This window comes from Falco cherrug, chromosome 12 (genome assembly GCF_023634085.1).
Source record: "Falco cherrug isolate bFalChe1 chromosome 12, bFalChe1.pri, whole genome shotgun sequence".
NCBI classification, from domain to species: domain Eukaryota; kingdom Metazoa; phylum Chordata; class Aves; order Falconiformes; family Falconidae; genus Falco; species Falco cherrug.
Window position 1 is genome coordinate 17,686,697 of NC_073708.1, and position 22,342 is coordinate 17,709,038.

The 22,342-nt window shown below is 46.7% G+C and overlaps 1 protein-coding gene across 1 annotated transcript; it reads right to left on the bottom strand.

Moving 5' to 3' along the window:
• Positions 1-1,615: 1,615 nt before the first annotated feature.
• On the bottom strand, positions 1,616-21,266 carry LRRC8C (leucine rich repeat containing 8 VRAC subunit C). The gene is made up of 3 exons (XM_055724892.1): positions 21,107-21,266; positions 6,283-6,424; positions 1,616-4,070 (listed from the first exon to the last, which is right to left on the bottom strand). The coding sequence occupies exons 2-3, from the start codon at positions 6,418-6,420 to the stop codon at positions 1,800-1,802; spliced, it is 2,409 nt and encodes an 802-aa protein (XP_055580867.1). The 5' UTR covers positions 6,421-6,424; positions 21,107-21,266; the 3' UTR covers positions 1,616-1,799.
• Positions 21,267-22,342: the final 1,076 nt, after the last annotated feature.

Here is a 22,342-nt window from a genome sequence, read left to right on the forward strand (position 1 = left end):
TACCAGATTGAATAGCACACCCTGGATTAATGAGGAAATGCTCATTTTTGTTCGTCTCCCCACCTCTATAAGTCAGACTCTTAAAACAACAATATGCTTTTGTACCAAGCTCGAGAACTCAGATTAACTGTAGCTCAAGACACACAATGGCAGTTAGAAAACATTTAAGAGCAACCAACCTGACAATCATCAATTATTTTACATAACTTTAAACAATCAGCAACTCAACCTCTGCAATTTATGAACAGCATCGCCTCCTAGAGAAAGAAGTACTTATTCCTAGATATTCTTGCAAAGCGTTTATCCAGTGCCTGCATCTGACTCACATACGTGTTGTTGGATAGGATGAAGAGACCTCCTCCTAGCAAAATATTTTACTATCATAGGGTTACTTTTGATTAGCTTAAATAAGCTTGTGAGCAGCACGTGAGTTACCATATACCTGCCAAACTTGCCTGAAAGAAAGCAAATGGCTGGATTAAATAAACAACTGAACATGGCTTCAGAGGATAAAGTTCCCAACCTGATGCACCATTGTTACAGATTACTACGTTATTTTAAAAAGCAAACTTCCAATTGTATGAGTCACAATTTAATAACTAGCAGGGAGATGAAAAAATAGTCTTCATCACTGTCTCCTGATAAGTTGAGACTTTTGAGAAGTTAATGTATTCATTTTTAATCTCAGTTTTGTAAATCTGCCAATGTTCCTGTGCTGAGCTCGGTTATAAGATACTCAAGCTCAATTAAGGAGTGTATTAGATGCTATTTCCTTGTCAGGAGCTTTACAAACTAAACACGATTGCACTTTTTCTGGATCCCATTCCTGCAGGGTGCCAGGCATCCCCACGGGGAAGTGAACTGAGGAGGGCAGAGGGCACTTTCTCCCTTGCAAGATGGGGTGTTTAGCAGAGGATGGGGAATTTTCAAGATAGTGTTTCATCTCGCTGGGTTGATGTTTCCAACACAGTGAGTTCATTGCACCCCTTCCATTCAAGTTAGCAGGAAACAGGCAGCCGCATCCCTTTGCACTGTTTGGAAAATCTTCAAAATGAGTCACTTTGGTCCGGACTTGTCTGTGAACTGTGACCTTACCCTTCCTGCACCAGAGAGGAAATCTCAGTCAGTGCCTCCTGCTCGGCGCGGTGTGCGAACGGACAGCTAGACTGAACTTGCCAAAAGGCGGTGAAGGAGTTCTGCATGCTCCCTCAGACCAGTATAAATACATAAAAGACCCTTCTACTTGCTTTGACCATCTAAGGAAACCACGTCATAAATAAAAAAGGATGGTCAACCCAGATTTCATCTTGTTAGATGCTGAACACCTTCTACTGCCAGTGAAGAAAAGACGAAACAAGGCATTCAACACCTGCAGCACCACCCGTTGAAGACCATGTCCTAAGGGATCAACAATAACAAGGAAGACAATATAATCCTCTATTAAAAATTATACAACCCAAAGCATACAGCTTAAACCCAGTTCCCCTGTCGGAATTAGGCAAAGGGAAAAAAAAAAATCAGCAGATAAACCCATTTACTTTTACCAGTAAAAATTAAGTTACAGACACCCTTGTTCCAGGGCAAAACAAACTTAAAAAATATCTTAAAACAGTGAAAAAATACGAGGCAATTTTATTTAAAAATATATGTACTCCTTACTCCAAATGTGTTTGTACAGAAAGGATTTGTTTGAAAATGAAAAAAATCATGACAAACTAAACGCATATTTGGAGTATGCACTTTCTACAGCGTATTTGGTAGAAGCGTTATTTCTGTAAAACTGAGCAAGAGGAAGTTAGTTATTCAGCTTTCATTTGCTCCCTGACATCAGAAGGCAACGTTTCAAACAAGGTGTCCTCTACAGTGAAACCAGTCCGCTTCAGAGCTCTGCATTCTCCGAGCTCAGGTGGGAGGATTTCAAAGTGATTGCCTTTAATATCCAAATAGGAGAGGAATACCAAATTACCAATTTTAGGTGAAAGGACTGACAAGTTATTTTTCCCAATTTTCAGAGTTTTAAGTTTTTTGCAAAAGTATAGTTCATCTGGCACACTCTCCACTTTGTTGCAAGTAATGGAAAAGTACTGTAAACTCTGCAGAACTCCTATTTCAGGTGGGATAAAGCGAATGTCATTGTAAGACAAATCCAAATATCTGATTTTGTTGCATAGGAATAGGTGGGACGGAAGAACCTCTATTTTGTTATGGCTGAAGGAAAGCCGCTCGAGACTCGTGAGTTTCTTTATATGCTCTGGGATGTATGTTATACTGTTGTACCAGAGCTTTAGGATTGTCAGTTTTCGCAGATGTTGAAAACTTACTATTTCTTCGATGGATTTGAGGTTGTTTTCCTTTAGATCCAATTCCTGAAGACTGAGAAGGCTGAAAACTGCATGAGGTATGCGCTCTAAATCACAATGAACTAATTCCAGCTGTGTCAGGTTGACCATCTTCTTCAGATTGTTGAGCATCACTAACTTAGTGCCATCGTTATGGACGCACAATTTTTGCAGGTGACTTGAAACATCGACAGCAGATTGTGGGATTTTGGACAAATTACTTTTTATGTAAAGAACTTTAAGGCTTTTAAGTTCCCGAAAAGACTCCAGTGTAATGTTTTTGGAAATATCGTGACTTAGGGAGCCAATTAAATAGAGCTCTTCCAAATTTCTGAGGCCATACATCCAGTGTGGAAGTTCTCTGATGTCATCAAACTTAACGCTCAAGATCTTGAGATTCTCTTTCAGAAATGCCAAGGCAGCGCTGTGGATCTTCACAGAACACTGGTGCAATGAGAGTTCCTGGAGATTGTCCAACTGTGCAATGGTTGCTGGTATCATTACATTATTAATTATTTCAAGCTTTAATGACTGCAGCTCAGTAATTTCAAAAACTGTGTCTGGTAGTCCAGAAAGCATGAAGAGCTGTAGCTCCAAATGGCTATGGGAGTTCGTCTGCAGCCTCTGTCGCAGTTTATCGGCAGTCCACTCGTTGTTCAGGTTCAGCTGTTTCAGCTTATTTTCACTGACTTCAGATAGGAAGACAGCAAACCGCTTGGAATAGAGAGGATCATACTGATCAATCATATGAAGCATAAAAGCAAAGTCATTCTTGACATCCGGGATATCGTCAATTCCCGTCTCTTGCCGAACATATTCAAAAGAATATTCTTTCAGCGAACGGTAGAACAACCAGTATAGTGTATAAAGGCATGTGAGGCCGTAGATGCTTACAAAGCACAGGTAGCAGTAAGAAAGTTTAGAGAACAGATGTGCCATTGTGTGATTACAGCAGAAATTCTTATATCCTGTCATATCTTCAATATCAACATTACAGACTACTGTAAAATTGACTTCTGAGACAAGTGCTGTGTTGTAAGCAATAATAATCAGGAATTTAATTACCTTAAGTACAGTCTGGCGAACATACATGACATAAAGAATATCACCCTCCTCAACATGCAGTCTGAATTTCTTCACCTTTTCAAAGAGTGCTTTGGCCTGTTCACCTTCTTTCTTATCTAATGCCCCAGGTGTTCCCTTATCCACAACCAACTTCTCAGGAATTGATTTTAAAGACTGTGACTTGACCAAAGTGCCCTCAGTGCTTGGCTGGATAGTATTAGACTTGTTTATGTTGTTCTTCCTGTTATCCTTCTCTTCAGAGTCTTCCCCTGACACTTCAGATAAGGCTCTTGTTGTCCAGGGAGAATCAAAGCATTTCCCTAGTATTGAAATGAAGTGTTCGATTTTGGAGCTCGATCCAGGGAATTTGAACCAAAAGTTACTACACAGCATGAAGACCAGTGTGTGTATAAGGACAAGGTAAGGGAAGTACTTGGCATACCAGTGCAGAGCACGTTCGTAGCACACCTGATTTATAAAGCTGTATTGCTGAAGGTCCAAATCAGTCTTCAGTCCTTTCATTTCAACTGTAGCTGGAGGGGTGGATGGCTTAGGTGGAGGAAGGGGGGTTGTATCTGGGATTGTGTTAAACACATTTGAACTATTAGATTGGTTCTGGCAAGGCTGTATGCGCTTTGGAAGGCATATTATCTTGTCTTGCATGACCTGAAACACACAAAAAGATACCTCTCAAACTGATGTACAAACAAAGGTGGCAGTACCAATGGGTAGCTGTCCTTGGAGCTCCTCCAGCTGTCAGGCGTTCCTCCCCATAGCCTGCGCTATTGTTATTATTATTTTTATTATTATTATTCCTGACAAGACACTTGTTCTATATGCCAAGAACTAGGTCACCCCTTTTCATCTGTGGTTAGTTTTCCATACTTTGAGTAAGAGGGCATTGAGATAATCCAGAAAAAGGAAAAGTGTGGGTAATGCTTCCAGAAAAGATCAGGGATCTCCTGCACTGCTCTCCCCAGAAACAGACTGTTCTTGCCAGGGGTATCCACCCTGGCCACACAATATTCAGAGATAGCTTAGGCTTGAAAGCAGCATAACTGCATTCATGTGGCTGTATGCTCACACGGTGCTATCTTATCACACCAAAAATGGCTGACAAAGAGCTAACGTGGGCATACCTATGCTGGGACATTATTAATCTTCAGTAATAATAAAGACAGATAGAGATAATAGAGAATTGCCAGCATCTCTCTGTGTGTGCGCATCAATGTAATTTTTATTCAGTTTCTCATACATACACACAAAAGTCCTCATACCACATACCTCAGGGAAAAGTAGCTCTGCCCTTCTGTCCTTGAGTCTCTCTACAATGCAAAAAACCCCAACTTTCTTAATTTGGGGTGGCCATCCATGTTGAAAAACTGAGGTCAGAGTGCCTTTAGGGACCAATCACCTTTGGTTTAACTTGAAATAATAGTTCGAGTTCACTGCAAGGGTCCCCGTAAGTCTGAATTTTAAATTCTAATCTATGTGATAAACCAAGGAGCTCTGTTATTTGCCCTGAATGACAACTGCGATTATCCCTAACCAAGAATGTGTGTGTAGTGTAGATGTACTCTTTGACGTCATGGTTGTTGAAAGCACTGAATACAGGGTACGCAACAAGAGCTACCAAAATCAGATCCTCCTTGATGATCCACCCTGGTGCAGGGAGATGCTGAGATAAGACCACGTGTGTTTTGAACAATATCAGTGCCACAACTGTTGACACATCAAAAACTCCTGCAGTTTTTGTCTTTGTCTGTAAACGCTATTCAGATACACATCCTTACTTACACCCTGAATTCATACCTTTGGTAGTAAGTTGGAATAAAAAAGAAATAAAAGAAATAAAATCGCCTATTCTTTGCAGTGTTTCCACACATTATTTTCCAGTGTGCTTCACCCAATCAAGCAGGTAAACTGAAAAATAACAGATGTTCTACTTTGCATGCCTAAGCAAACACTTAGCTACTAATGCAAAATTCAGCCCTATTAAAGAGATTTTTCAACATAGACGTTGTACCCTTTCAACTGAAAATACTTGAGAACAGAGAATACAGGCAAAACTACCGTTGATTTCACATGAAATTTGGGATATATTATGTAAAAATCTTGGACCATGTAAGTAAGCAAATTCCCCTGAAATAAGAGCTCTATCAGTATGTCCCTTTAGCTCCATTTCCAAGTCATGCCAAGAAACGTGAGATCCACGTTTGAACTAGTACTATAACTTTTTGTTTTTGTGGAGTCTGTCCCAAACAGTACTTTCCACTTCTTTTCAGCTTTTGCCTCTTTAGCAAAATCTAACTAACAGCAATTGATAGTAACGTCAATTGTTTATGTGTCAGCATCCTCAGAGATGCTTTGGAATGGAAGAGGCATAATATTAGTTGTGGGTGGTGTTATTAAAATAAGCGCATTCATTTCAAATCTCTTTGAAGCATAACAAGAGAAATAATATTAACATCTGCCAAATAAAGAAAAACAGAAATTACAAAACTACATTTTTCAATCTTTTCAACAGAAGAATGGTAATAAATAAGAACTGAAGTTGATTGTCTGCTTTGTTATGCCAAACTGTGGTGAAAACAGGCATCCAGGCACAAGCCAAACCAACAGCTCTTATCTTAGCTGGCACGGCTCCATCGACTCTAGCGCAACTCTGCTGATTTACAGCTGCTAAGTCTGGTCTGTGTTATTTGATGTTGCTACCTAAACAGCTTTAATCCTGGGACCAGTGAATTTTTGCTTTGTTCATGGTGAACCCAAGAGATAAAACAAGATGTGACATCATCCTTCTAAGGACCTTCCGGATTGTGGTCCTCTTTCAGCAACCCCGAGAGCACCCGCCTCGCTTCCATCCCGTTTGATTTACCTGTAATGTGCACCCAAACACACCGATCATCAGCATGGCAACAGAGAGATAGTCCGTGAACACATCCCACCAGGGCTTCAGCACTCTGAACGCCGGCTGCTGCTCCGAGAACTGGCGAAATTCGGTCACGGGAATCATCGTCCTACAAAAGAGCAAGGCCAGTGCTCAGTTTCCTGCAGCCCACACCTCTCAGTCTGTGTGAGCAAGTACTTCCGTGAGGTTTGAAAAAAAACTGCTCTGGAAATGAAACTCCCAGGATGTGGCATAAAAGTTCCCAGCTATCACCCAGGTGGTCCCTCTGACACGCCACCTCAGAACACGGATGCTGGTGCTGCCCTCCTGCAGCTCCGGTGAGGAAGGGAGGGCAGGACTGGGGTGCCATCCATTCAGGCAGGTAAATCCCTCTCTGCATTGACTCCACCTGTATCTGATGGGTCAACGAGGCCTTCTGAATCCTTGAAAAACCAGACCGTTCTGTAGATACATTCAGCTTTACACACCTTAGCCTTGATCTCAAAGGTCTGGCTAAAACACTTACCCTGTGCTCAGATTTCACAGGCCCTTTTAGCTATCATTTCATATCTTTCCGTTTTATTCATAGTGGTTTCAGGGATGCTTTGAAATATTTGTGTGCATACTCACCCAGTTTTAAATCCACCATGTTTTGAGTGCAAGTTGCTAAAGTGCTTTAGCTAACCCAAACTACAGGCAGATCAAGGGCTTTATCTTCACCTCAGATGTCTAGGCTTACATCACTACCTCCTCTGAAAAATCAGCTAATACATGAGCATGTACAGGCAAAGAAACTGATTTTAAAGCCTACGGCACATTGTGTAACTGAATCCCTGAGATCAAACCAGCACTGAAACTTCCCAGTAAGTTATGATGGAAAGATAAATTTGCATGGGAATGTAATAAAAATACTCCCAAGGGCATTTACAAACTTTGTCCTTTAACTAACATCCAAAACGCTCACCACAATCACTTCATATCACAGTAGTACTGGAAATCCATAATCTAATAATCTATATGCTGGGACCCATCAGTGTGGGTTTGGTGCCATCCAACCGTGCGCAGGCTTAGCAATGAGCACACACTTGCTGATACGCTGCCCAGGGACTTAAGGGATTCAGCTCATTCAGAGCCGGGGATCCAGCAGGGAAGGATTCAGGCCCTAATGGCTGCAATTCATCACAAGCATACAGCCATCCCAAGAATTTATAACTGACTCCCACTACACTGGGCATACCCGTGTGGAAAGACGCTCACTTTGGCACCTTCTCAGGGACTGCCGTGTGTCTGCTTGCCCAACTGACCCTCGGGAGGTACTGCAGTCTCCAAAGGCACAAGGTGACATCTGTAAATGAACTTGGGTTAGTAGCTAGGCTGGGACTTTGCAGCTTTCTGAGTGAGCAGCGTAAAAACGTCTTACCCCTTGTTCCCTGCTCCCCTCTCGCAACCCTTCTCTGTTGCTTTAAGCACTACTTGGCCAGGCAGAGGAATCTCTCTCTCAGCCTCTTGTCCTTCCAAAAGCTGTTCCCTGGGTGCATGCTACGATGCCAGATGAAATCACACATACCTCTCACACGGCTGGCAATCCCCAAGAGAAAGGCACGTTGTCCTCTACAGCACTTGCAAATTAATAGACCAACAGTGAAAACGATGGCAATGCATGCCTGACTCCATCCAACCAGGTCGGAAGCTCGGCAGCATCCATGCCACCAGGCCTGACTTGCTAGAGTGGTGGCAAGGGAATGCAGCATTCGTTATCACACTGCAGGCAGCCAGGAGCGGCAGTTCTGATTTTTGTGTTCCTGTCTTGCAAATGCTCAGCAGACCTACCAGGGAAGACATACTTCTACAGCAGAGAACAGCTGGGACAGCGCTGGGACAAACCTTTGTTGCCTTTCACTTTTATTTTGGAAATACTGATGGAAAAAACAGACCTCATAAATTAGAGGTGCCCCATGCAGCTTTAAGTACATGCCCAGCTGAAGCCGGGGAGAGAAAACCCTGCAACGGCAGCTCCCAGCAGAGCCTGAGCTGAAGAACACCTCGCGCTGATGCCTCTTCCATATCTGCATGCATTTCACATCCATTGGTAAGGAATTACCCTTCTCTTTTTTATTTCCACATCAAACGCAGGCGACTGGCAATAGCTGGTGGTAAGCTTTAAAAAATAATTTTTCTATCAAGCATTGAAAAACACAGAAAATTCTTAAAGGATACACTAATACAATTGTTAGCTACTCAGATGCCACGCAACACTCCTGCTCAAAGCTCTGTAACACATATGCCACTGTCAGCTCAGGTTTTGAGGCCAGTTAGCTGACTCGACTGCCATCGGTACACCGGAGGACACGCATCAACAGATTGCTTTAGAATCACAACATTTTATCCCATCCACCCACCTCACCCTCCCTTAATAATGGCTTATGAGTGCTTTTCCATATTGTGATGCCACAGCCTCTGGAGGTGCTGTTTGTAAGGTCTTTCCAAAAGCATAGACAATTTGAGTGTTAGGCAAGACAGAATCATGTTTCCTACAGTGCAGACTCTTGAGAAAACATTAATGTTCACACGCACCAAAACATGCGGAGACCCAACCCTTGCCAGATAGATGCTGAAGCAACTCTGTGGATCTGAGCCATGGCGTTGCAAGTCAGCAGTACTGAAACAGGGGCAGTGTCTGACAGCAGATGGAACTGGAAACTATCTTCCAAATTACTGTGCAGGGACAGCTTTCAAGACCAAAAATTAATTTGGCTGTTGCATTTGATAGGTTTCACTCTGTATTTTTAGGGGGTCTTTGTTGTATTATATACTTGCTTTATTTCTTCTAAGTGATGTGTGGGGAATTTAGATGAAGGCAGACAGTTTCTGGCACCACAAATACACGCTGCTCTGATCCCTTGTTCCCTTTAGAGGCTGCTGTTTGCCTAGTGAGACTCCTCATTAGCAGAATGCACATACTGTTACCCTGGTTAATGGGCCAAGCAGAGGGAGACCTGCTTCTGCATACAGAGAGCCTCTGTGAGCCATGCTAGGGAACCCATCTCTGAGCGCACAAGATCTGCAGCCCAATGCCAGACATAAAAATCTGTCTGCCCTTTATGGTTTCCTTCATTGTCAAAAAAAGAAGACAAACATTACTGAATGATGGCAATAGTACCGTACATAATAATGGTAAATAAACCAACAACGTCTAACAACAGACAGTATTTTTTAACTTCAGGAAAAAAGACATTCACAAGAAGCTTTAAATAGAGATTGGACGTGAAGAAGTGGGATAACCGTTTTCCAGCATCCTCTGGAGAAACCCTATAGCTTCTCCCCTTGCTGCACTAGCAATAAAGAAAAAATGCTGGAAAGCAGCGCAGAGAAGCCTAGGCTTACCAGTGCTTCTGGTATGTGCACACAGAACAGAATGACACAAAATCACTTTTTATTTGTCTCCCTCTTCCCTCTAGCTTCTTTCCCATCCTGGCCTGTCCAGTGACTGAAAGGACATCTATCAGCAGTGGCTCTGATGCCTCCGAAAAGATAGAGCAGGTCCATGTGGCTCAGAGCAATCCTGAAACCCCTCTCCTGGCTGTGGCCAGAGTCCGGCTCTTCCCCACTGTTAATCTAAAGCCGAACCACTGCTAGACCCATAGCCACGCACAAACCAGATCTGTACAAAATAAAGTGATTCAGTCAATCAGGAATTTAAACAAATCCTAACAGGGATGCTAAAAAGTCACACTGCAGCCCAAATCACAGCAATCTCTGGGACAGCACAACATCTACTGCAGATTTTTATCTCTTCTTATAACAAAGAGATAGAAGAAAAGGAGTTGAACATTTGAGCTGGTGAAAACTAAGACAGTATTACTAATTTCAGTTCACTCACATGCAAAATACTATTTAATGGCACAATACATCGTAGCTGAAATGTGGGGTCTGACTTACGTTAAATGCTATTCTAACCTACTTTAGGAAACACTGAATTCTAAACACTGGATAATTTTTTCAATTAAAATCAGAACTTGCTCTTGTTTTTCTCTCTTGCATTTCTAATAAACCTCAGTCTCTAGAGAAATGAAAACCGTACATGAGATAAATCATCTGGTATTCAGCTACCAGAAGGAAATAAAAAAGGAACTTGGATTAAAAAAAAGTTGTACAGGCTGTTAAGCAGTGCTGCAGAAAAGAGCTGAGGATTTGCCAAATTAAATAAAAAGCAAACGCACAAACAACCCCCCCCAAAAAGTGAAAGGAGAGAAATTAGTGGGGATTTTTATTATTATTTCAAAATTTCTAGGAAATGCAGAAATCTTGATGAGTTAAAATGAATACGTGATAGTAAGATTAAACACTGGAATCCAGGTACAACGAAGGTGTGATATTTCCTCCAGCAGAAAAACTAACTACAGGAATCGGCTAATGCACAGGTGATTAGGCGCAAGACATGACAACTTAATGTGACCTAAAAGAGCTAAGGAGAATAAACAGATCCAAGTCAGAGAAAAAAGTATTGGAAACAAATTAGACTTAATAAATGAAGAGATCTAACCAAAGGATGACTGTGAAATGGCCACACCATGGAGCAAGCCAGCTTCTCTGCAATCGGCCTTCAGCAGAGGAAACAAAGGAAAGTGGTGGGGATAGTTCGGAAGTAATGATGGCTCTTGCCAGTGTGGCTAAAGAGAAAAATGAGTACATTTTACAAATTGGGCAATCCGTGTGATATGCACTGCAGGATATAAAGAAAATTAATTAACTTCTGCCCACTGGTGACTCAGAGGACGCTGGGGCAGGCAACCCGGGGGGTTTCTGTGCTGTGGGACCACCTTTGGGGCACTGGTGCCCTCGGGGCCAGGTGCCAGCAGGGCGTCTGTGCAAACGGGCGCAGAGACGCTGATGAGCAGTTTCCAGCCATAGCTGTAGCTACCCTACCTCCACCAGTGACAGCAACCCAACGGACTGGGCCTCCCCAGCCACGGCACAGCACTGCCACGGTGCCAGCTGTCAGACAGCGCCAGCAAAGCCTCAGCCCGATGCACCGCAGGCGGGCACTGCGCGCTGCTCCCTGCGGCTTTGTGCCCACCGAACCTCTGTGACAGCCTCGCGAGCAGCGTGAGGGACCCCCGTCAGAGGCAGGGCCCACCGTGCCAGACGGGCAAACACATGGGGACACTCAAGTTTATATACTCAACCTGTCTGAGGTGTGCGTGATACACCCCCTCATCAAGCTGCATTCATCTTGCATCTTGAGAGAGGCTTTACGAAGAAAAAACATTAATACTCAGAGAAGTGCCGCCCTGGTACAGCCCTGAACAAAACTGCTTTTGGCTTCTAGCAGCTTCCAGGTCCCACGCTCCAGCTATTGCTAGGTGATGGCTGCTATTTTTAAGCAGATTCTCACGGAGTAACTTCATTTTATGGAGCATAACGGCGCGGGTGGACACGAGCCCTCAGCAGAGCCGGAGGGCTCACTGCCGGGGAGCGCTCTGCCACGGGTGAGAACTGCTGCGCCGCTCCCGCTCTGCCCCACCTCGGCTGTCAAGGCACTGCTCGTAGAGACAAAGTCCTTAAAAAGCAGCACGCTGAGTGACACAGGAAGGGATAACTGGGAGGCCCTCCCTTTACCTCACCGGCGGCAGGCCCGCTAGCACGCACAGCCCAGCGAGGCAGGCCCCCCGCAGCTCCCACCGCCCAGGCAAGATGGCCGCCAGGCCGCCTGTGCCGCGTGGTTGGGAATGCCGCCGCCGGCCTGTGCCTTACACAGGCAATGCTCGGCATCGCCCGCCGCCAGCGGCCAGCCCATGCCCCAGCTACAGCCTCTGGCCAGGCAAAGCCCAAAGGCCTGTCCCCACGCTTTGCCAGCCCTCATGCAACAGAAAGACGGCGGCGGCGCTGCTGCGTGGGCTGTAAGCGGGAGGCCAGGACTTGCCAGAGCTGCCTTTGCCAAGCTACAGGTGTTATGCACCAGAAGTCAAGCCCTCTGTTACTTTACCCTTCCAGCAGTGGTTACTCAATAATGTTGCCATGCGCTGAAGCAATCACTTGCCTGTTTTAGGGGAATAACCACAGCTGCACAGCAGAAGCGGGGGCCCTGGGTTCCGGGCAGGCAATTAACATCCAGGATTTATTGGTTCAGTAGGGACAGGGTATGAATAACCCACCAGAGGGAAAAAGGAGGAGGCACACAGCAGGATGCGAGAGACAACACTGCAGAAATAGTGATGTTTACAACCGGGAAGCATAAAAAGCTGGTGAGATTTCTTAAGCTGATCAGAAGAGATGTATACGTGATTAGCCAGCTGACATTTAACCACATTTCCTTGACATTGCACCAACTCTCCCTGGATGTAGGGCCACCACAACTTCCTGAGAGCGGCGCAGAGTCCAAGCAAGTCCCAGATGCTATGGACATGGCCCTGACCCGCCCCGCAGGGAAGGAGCTTCCCCATTGGCACGAGGGGCCTTGGGCTGGTGGCTGCAGGGCCACCACCACAGCCCAGCTTGAGTACACCAGGAAGGGTCAAGGCTGAGATGTCCTCAAGAGACAACTCAGGCTGGGACTGCTTGGTCTTTCACATCAGAGATGTACCGAAAGGAGAAAGTGCTGGGCTAGGCAAAACCCGCCCTCCTGGCCGTTTTAAACATACTGCATGTGCTAGGATAAATTATGAAATGCCTTTTGGGAATAGTGCTGCAAGTAGGTCTCTGGGTTGGTTCCCATGCATAATTTATTGCATATTAATCTTCATTAAAGGAACAAGGCACAACACACATTTAACACACAACAAGCCTATGATCGGGTAGCAGGGACTCAGCAGAGCCTGAGTGCTGCAGGCTGCCTGAGCAGGGGCTGTGCTCCAGGGGCTTCTGCTTTACACAGGACATGGCACTGCATGCCCTGAACACCACAGCCCGCTGTCCTTGGTCATAAACATTTGTACCTCTGCATAAATACCATGAAGTTGCTTTTCAGGTGGTTCTGTGCTGTCTGGCCTCAGCCACCTTGGGCCAGGAGCTGATGTTAAGCTAAAGCGCTTCTCAGCACAGTGCCCGAGGTTGCACCAAAAAGCAGAATTTGGCATTCTTATTTTACCTGACTGGGAACTGCACACTGAGACAGTAAAATAAGCAGGGACAAGGGAGTTTTGCGGCTAGGTTCATCATGACGTATTCTTAAGTACCCAATTTAAGCAAAATCACTGGTCTATGCAGAGCCCCAGAGCTTAGGGCCACAGTCTCCTTCCTCTAGCCGGGGCTGACAGGCTCAGCCTGGCACAAAAATGGCTTGGTACTACCATCATCAGTCATATTTTCTGGTGATTATAACTTCGCTAAATTTGTATTTTTGTGTGGGATTGAGTTCCCAAAATGACAGTACGGGAAACCCTGCCTAATCTAAAACAAAATTTAAATTAAGATCTAGCCAGCAATTGTTCAAATAATTTCCACAAACAAGCTCAGGGAAACAAAAAACCTGCAGTCTTTTTATTTTAAAGCTTCCAGACCCTCCCATGCCCCAAAATGTTCCCTGTGTATTGAGGACACGGTTTTTACTGCAGCGTGAACAGCTGCCCACAGCTGGCTAATTCATAAATCTTTGCAAACTGTGGTTTTGCATACGTCCCTTGCTCTCAGCAGCTGAACACTTCATCTTCAGCTCCTGGCACTGCCCATGCTGGCACCACAGATCACAGATAACAAACCTGCTTCACTTCATCACGTAAACAAGAGAGGACTAAAAGTGGACCCAGGGACAACGCACCAAGTCTGGAAAACTGAGATTAGATTTAGGGGAAATAAGATGATAAGGGCTGGAATTAGCAACTCCTAATTCCCAAGATGTTAATGTTCCATCCTTATCTGTGTATTCTCACACACATTATACACACAGTGAAATAACATCTGAACTACTCTGACATGCAGTTTGGTAATTATCTTGCTATATGTTTGCACTGACCAAAATGTACAGTGTTTTGGTAAGTGTAGGTGCTTGGTCAGCTCCCATGTAACATACAATAATACCTCTGCTACCAATTTCTCCCTGTATTTGAGGCATTTCAGGAGACGTTTCCCTGCTAGGCCTTACATACATTAGCATTTCATGTAATATAAAATTTAATTAAACAAACAAACAAACATAAATTTTAAATTCAGTAGAAAAACTCCTTTGAATGCTGGCTATTTGGGAGTATACCGAAAAACCATCACATTGCTGCTTTTTCAAACATGATGGGTTACTTTTTGTTCCACTGACTATAAAGGAGATTTTCACAGGAAGAAATACCATCATTCTGAAGTAAGAAATACAAACAAATGATGTTGCCGCTTAAACATAAATCCCACGTTAAGGAACAGGAAAGCCATTAAAAACAAACCATTTGCATCCAAACAGTTATTTTTAAAAGTCCGCGTGTTTACTGTATTTTCAAACAAATTCATCTTCTTGGGGCTGAGGCTGGCAAGGAAACGTGGCCTTAAGGAACAACAGCGTGAGTCAGGAGTCCCCACTGGGACCCGGCCGTGGGCTCACTGTGCTCCTGCTTTGGGCACACTACACTGACCCACCATGCCACCACTTCTCCAGATGCAAAACAGAAAGGCATCTACTTTCTTTACCACCTTTGGTGGGAAATATGAATGAACAGCACTACAAAATCGTAACACGCTGCTTTTTCCAGTTCTCTGCAACGGTTGAGTCTAAACCAATAGCATGTCAAAACTTCCCTGAGAAGCCACAGGAGTCAGTTTTATTTCATACTACACATTACCAAAATTACGTGCCACAGTTGGTATTAGTTTGTACTAATGAGTCTGGGGAGCAAGACAAAATACAATCAGCCCACAGAAGACATTATTCCAGCACCAACAGTTTGATTGTTCTATAAAACATGTGCAACCCATGCAGTTTGCACAGGTTTGCCAATGCAGATGAAAGCAGGCTGGCCACGACCGGGCTGTCCCCTGCTGACAGCTGTTTGGCATAGAAATGGGGTGCCATTTCCAGGTGCACTGACTGGAGAAGGCTAGGCTGTGCCACCTGAACTCCAGCAGAGTCACAACCCAGCTACTGGAAAAATGCCCTCCGTCATGCTAACTGCCACAACTGAGCTTCCCCAATGCCCTGGCTGTGCAGGTCTGCAACCGTGGGCAAGACTCTAATGAATCACTGGGGATTTAGTTGCTTGAGAAAACTGAAAAGGGTGTAAGGTCCAGAAACTTGCTGAACACCCAGACCTTTTCCATTCTCTCCCCCGCCTCCAGTTACTGAGGCCCACACTGCAAGCATCCAGCATACATTTAGGTTCCGGCTGCCCCTCTGCCAACACCCAGGAGGGAGTGTGGTGGATTCGGAGGTGGCAGTGAATCCCCCACTCTGCTGGTGGTACCGTCTGCTGTGACAGTGGAAGCTCAAAGGCCTGATTCCAGAACTTGGAGGAGATGTAAGGGATAGAAAGAGGAGATAAAAAGGACATAAAGAGGAAGTAACTTTAATGAACTGCATTTCAAAATGTGCTGCAATTTCCACCTACACATACAGTAAGTGCTGCCTTGGTGACAGATCCCAGACAATAACTTTGTTGTTTGTTTCAATTGAGTCATAGTACTTTTTCATGTATTACACACCAAGAAGACTTCCTATTGACAGCAGTGCTTTGACTTCAACTTGGTTGGACTGAATTAAAAAAAAAATGTTCAGGGCCAGATTCTGGCAGATAAAGTCTCAGTGAAATCAACAGGAGTTCTTTCTGTGCCAAGCACGTGGGCCTGTGTGGAGATTTGGCTTTGCTGAACTATTTGTCCAAACCTAAAGAAAAGTACACTCTACACATTTCCATGTCAAAGACTACTTCAAAGGCAATACTTACCATTTTTTAGCTCTGGGAGTAACATTCTTACTTTATCAGGGCTATCACTCAAGCTGCCGACCCTCTTTCCAGAGCTGCAAAATGTTCTTAATGTGAGCGAAAACCTTTAACAGCAAACCAAAGCACTGAGCAAGAAACTATCCAATAAGTGGTATGTATATTAGTACTCCTGAAAACATGTCTAGATGATTGAGAAAAGTAAACTTGCATTAAGTTTTAATCAAAGTTACACCACATTTTCCACAAATGCTTATTTAACGTATTCAGGTAATGAAGACAGAAACAATGCTGTAGAATGTCATAGGACAGACAATATTACACAAACCAGTGCCATTCATTGTCAAAGGAATAGTCAGGGGCCTCAGGCTAAGTCAAGTGCTCATAATAAAAAAAAAAAAATGTTCAGCTGATATAATTAAAAATTAATTCCTAATTGGGACAGGAAGCACAAAGGGTCCATTCTGAGTCTTAAGCAGCTCAACCATCTGAAAAGTTAGTGAAAAACTTTTTATGCAGTGATTGAGCCAGAAACATTAAAGAAATGCCTGTTTCCACAATTTGTGAGACTTTTTCACATAAAGGATCTTTTCTGTTGCTGCTTGCATACTACACAAGAGAGCCTTCTAAACTTTGTGATAGTCTCCTAAAACACGGATCCTAAAATACCTGGGTAAGCATACAGGTATTCTCAGCCTGAACCACAGCTGATGAATTTTCTTCCCTCAAACCATCTTTTGTGACATCCCCAACAGTAAAAATAAAGCTCACAGTTTCATCCATACTCCTGAAAGAATAAGAAAGACTAACAGAGATAAATGGAAGCACACAGAATGGATGTGATCTACACATGCTTGAAGATAAACACGGACAGGCACAGAATCAGAATCCTCATACAGTAAGATGACTTTTAAAGATCGTAACTTCAGAGATGTGGAAAACCAGAGCTATCTGCCTAAATTCTCTATTGAACTTTCTCAGTGCAGTGTCCAGCCAATGCTCACCACACAGGGATTAGCTCTAAACTTGTCCCACCAAGAAGTCTGTTGCTGCATCATAAAACAGAAATAAAGGCTGTTTCCACCAAGCCTAAACTTTGTGATATCAAAGCAGTTGCTGGGGGGGGGTTTCCAACCACACTATAGCAGGTGTGCAGGTCTTTCAAATTATGTTGTCATGAGTAAATGATGGCAAAGAGCAAATACTGGTTTTAATCACACTACACTTCAGAAAGGGCTTATCTGACAATATTGTCTGTGAACACCCACGAAAACTATCTCACCCCTGAGACAGCTCATCAAGCATTCACATGGACTGGAAAATGGGATCTCTAACGGTGCTCGCTTAGAACACCAAACCTGCTTTCTGACAGCAACCTGCGCTTCTGAGCTGTAGCATTCTGCTGTAAACCACACGTGCATCAGGATCTTACACCACTGCATGCTGAGGGCAGGGCTTGATCTGTGCTCTGCTTCACTGTACGCTCCAGAGCAATCGATTAATCCAAGCTCCCACATTGCTTTCAGCGATGAGTAAATAAAATTGGAAACGTTCTCAGCACTTCAGCAGTCTTATTGCTGGTTTGTTTAATTCTGGGTTCCCATCAATACCAAATCACTATGTGCTCTTGCCACTGAAGGGAGACATGAGCTAGCGTCTCCATTTTCAGCAGATCGTTGTTTAGGCCAGGATCTGAAGTTGATATAAAAGGCTGGATGTTGCTCACCTGAAAGTCAATGGAAAAGTTAAAGTTTATTTCGACAAAGAGAGGAATGGATTTTCAATGCTGCTCTACAGGACCAAATGCTTTCACATATGCTAGTTCAAATTAGTGGAACTTTGTATGCTTGCTGTGACAGCAGCGTTAGCAGCTTTCCATGGAGAACAGTGCCATTCTGCACTTCAGCAGAGCCCTTCGGTTTACTTTAAACCCAAGCAAAAACATGCACTGTATCTTAATGCAGGAGTCTCCCAAACAAATGGAAAATGTGCAAAGCACATGCATGGTACCATGCTATGTTTTACAAATCTGACCTGATCAAACACTATTGTAAATGAGTCCTTCACTGGCGATGGAAACAGAGTGCACACAACCTCCATACTGGAAAAAAATGCCGAAAAAACCCATCCTGGTCCAAGCCTACAGCTCTCTGGATAATATAGTTGTAAAGTTTATGGTGTGTCTGATTAGCTGCTTGTGTCAGGCACTAAAATGTAAAATTAATACAGTGCAGGAAAGATGACCCAGGCTCTGTCAGGTTTAAAGACAGCTCTAAGACGCTTTGCCTGCCTGGGGATGGGAAGACAGAGGTGCCTGCCCTGTATGATGAATGAAAGCAATGGAGCAAATGGCACACTGGCACATGCCCGAGAAGGTGCATCAAACCTAGCACCTTCCTAGTGGGAAAGCGATCTTAGAAACAAAACCCCCAAGTCATTGCACTATAGCTTGAATCCGCATCAGAGTTTTGTCGCACAAAATCCCTGGGCAAACAGCTGAAGGATGAAGGAGAGAGTAAAGTTATGTTGAGCATGTGAAATCCAACACTTGTTAACATTCTTCTGACAAATCATTTTGGAAGGAGAATGGCTTCTTTGCTTTACTAAGTAAGGTTTTAAGAGAAGTATTTTGGGGCTCTCTTACCCCCACCCCGAAGTAAATTGTTTCATTTTCAGGGTTTTCTTTAACATTTAGTCCCTCCCCTTCCCTTCACAACTCTGTGACAATGAGGACAGTATCTTCGCACTAAATTTTCTCAAAAAGGGAAAAAACCTGTAAAATTAAACTCCAGCTTCTGTTACTGTGAATTGTTTGGGCAGTAATCGAATTATTTTTTTTTTTTTACTTCCCACAGCATTGAAAGAGGCTTGGGCTGGGAAGTGCCTTTCTGGTGATGAATAGAGGCCACTTCAACCAGTCGCTACTGAGGTCAATGGACAATCGGGGGAACTGCTCCTCCCAGCACTCTCTGACCCAATTCCTTATTTTGGGTCTTACTGTGTGGTCACCCTGGCGCTGAGGCCACCTGAACATTGTTTAACCCTCTCCATTTCCCAGCCCGGATGCCTCCCCCCTCCCAGTTAGAGCCCCTTATTGTGAGCCTCAAAAACCAGATACCGAGGTGAGGTGGGATGCGGCTGCCTCAGGAAATCAACTCGAACTGGTACAGGAACTAAACTGCAAGATAGCACCAAGCGCCGAGGCAAGGAACTTGTGCGAAGAATTCAGCAGTCTGATTTCACTCTTCACAGACAGCCAGCGCTGGCCTTTTCCAACACCAGGCACACAAAGTAGCTAGACTTTTAGGCTTCCCATCAGAAAGTTTCTTTCCAAAACTGCTTACAAGAGTAACTAATAACAAAAAACCCACAGAATTTTATTACGGTAAAACCTCCAGCGGGGCCTGTTAGTACTCAGACTGGAGGAAAACGGCATCACGGCTGCCACACATTTAGCAAACTCAGAATGCAACTCTAAAAGGAAATGATTCAGAAACCACAGGTGCTCAGCACCAGGCTGCTGTGCCTCGCTGGCAGCCCCTGGGCACCGGCACTTGCGAGACTGCAGGAATCCAAGGCCAGGTTAAAATTAGGAATCAGCTCGGAACCGCGCTCAGCCCGGCTCTCGATACTGAACTGCACCATGGTGGCAAACAGGTATTTCCAGGAGAAGAGTGAGCCCAGGGGAGTCCCCACTGCTTTCATCATGCCCAAAAGAAAAGTTACAGGACATCTAATGCACCAGGGGGGAGGGGGAATGTGCATATCTGGTTAAACTGGAGAGATTTATTTCCAACGTTGCCATCTCTTTCTGCACTACCTTGCGAAGCACCTTTCTGCCTGTCCAGTTTTTTACAGCATCATTGGAGCCTACAGTGCTCTGTGGGAGCAAAATCACACACGCTTTCAGACTTCAGACAGCAGTGCCTTCAGACAGCACTGCTCCTAATACTGAGCCTTTCCTCACAGAAAGTCCTTACTCCAAAAGTAAAAAAAAATATATACAAAAATTCAAAAAGGCAAGCCATAACGCATGTCCTTATCTGTGCAATAAAATTCCTCACTTCCAAATGTTTCCATCCTAACGAAATGCTAGCAGGACACATTCGGCAGCCTTCATAAGCCTCTCGTTTTGCTTGGTCAACTCTTTCCAGTGAACTGGACAAACTGCATTTCGTGAATAATGAACAAAACCGCCCATCACACTGCGACAAGGCAGGGCTGGTTTTAAACCGATTTAAAATCAGGACTGGCGGGGAGGGTTTAAATCTCTTCCAAAACGGGGCCCCGAACGGCGGCGGCTGGCAGCGCGGCGGGGACCCTCCGGGGCAGGGGGACGCGGCGCAGCCCCCGCGGCGGGACCGGCCGCGCTCCCGCACCCGCTGCCCGACGCGCCCGCAGCCTCCCCGGCCACGCGCTGCTTCGCCACGGAAATTTGCGGGGAAAACACCACCAAAGGCTTCCCTGGAGCCGCCCGTCTACACGGCGGCCGTTCGCGCCCCCCCCCCCCGCGCCAACCCCGCTCCCGGGAAGCCCCGCTTGGATCCAGGCCGCCGCCCCGCGGGGCACCCCGCGCCCGCCCGAGCGCCGCGGCCCGGCAGCGGGGGGAGCCCGCCCGGCAGGGGATGGGGGGGCGGGCAGGGGGGCTGCCGCGGCCTCTTCCCGGCGCCCCTCGGCGGGGGGGGGGGGGGCAGGCGCCGGCGACCGCGGTTAAAGTTTGGCTCCCGCGGCGCTGCCCAGGGAGGGGGCGGCACCGCCGATGGTGCCGGCGGGCAGAGCGGCGCCGCCGCTGCCCGGGCCGGGCCTCTTCCCCCCAGAGGGGCGCAGCGCTGGGCTGCGGCGGCTCCGTCCCCGCGCGGCCCCCCAGCCCCCTCCCCGCGGCGATGCCCCGATGCCCCGGCCCCCGGTGCGGGCGGCGGCCCGGGCAGAGGCAGGCCGGGCGCGGCAGCGCCTACCTGGTGCGCGGCCGGGCGGGGGGCGCGGGGTCACGGGCGGCGGCGGCCGGGCGGCAGCGCGATCATGCCGCGGCGGCGCGGGGCTGAGCGCGGCGGGCAGGGCCGGGCCGGGCCGGGCCGGGCGGGGCGGGGAGGCGAGGCCGCCCGCAGCCGCGCTCCGCCCGCCGCCGCTCCGCCCCCGCCGCCGCGGGGCCACGTCTCCGGTCTGACGCACGCGGCGGCGGCCCGGGGGCGTCGGTCGGGTCGGGCCGGGCCGGGCCGGGCCGGGCCGGGCAGCCCCCCCTGACGGCGGCGCTCCGGGCGTGCCGCCCCGCAGGCCCGGCCGCGGCGGGCGGGACAGCCGCGCTCCGCCCGCCCCCGCAGGCCGGGCGGGAGGGGGCCGCTAACGGTAACCGAGAGCCGAGGCCTCCGGGGGGGCCGCGGCGCCCCCGGCCGGAGCTGCGAGGCGGGGTCTGGCCGCACAAGCGCGGCGCGGTCCGCCGGGGCCGGGGGCTGTTCGCCCTCCGCAGCGGGCAGCGGGAGCGGCGGCCTCGGCCCGCGGCTGGAGGCGGCGGCAGGCGCGGGCACGGGGGGACCGCGACCCCGGCGCGCGGGGCCGCGGGGGGCTGTAACGGGACGAGGCTGCGGAGCGCCCGGGGTTGCACTGACAATAGAAAAGCGTCTCAGAGTGACAATTGGAAACACAAACTTCTGGCCCGGCAGTTCAAACAGCGCAGGCTGAAAACTGCTGCTGAAAGCCACCACATACTGGAAAGGTCTTCTGTCCAGCGTTTCCAAGAAAGATTGACATCTCTGGTGGAACGAAGAGATGGGACAGATTCTGGATCAGAGGGAGGTACTTGCCCTCTGATGGCTCGCCCCTAACTTTAGGGATAGCGTGTGTATCCCCTTAGGGACAGTACAAATATGTAAACAGAGAAGTACAAATACATAAGCCCACTGGGGGGGAGTTAATGGAAACAAATACAGCATGAGGCATCACAGCTGTTTTGCCACAAAATACTAATTGGATCGGGATGCAGGCCGAAGGGCTGCCAGGGATAGCTGTGGGTAATTCTGACTTTGTGTACGTTCTGACCCGTCTGCTTCAGGGACTGCTGAGGGCAGGCTCAGGCTCCTCATTTGGGAATCACTGATGTGATTTATAGCTGTGGGAGTTCGGCTCATCATTTGACTGAAGTGTTTGCTGAAGTGCTTCGCGTGCGGAGCTGCTTTCCTCAGCTGAAGCCTTGAGGC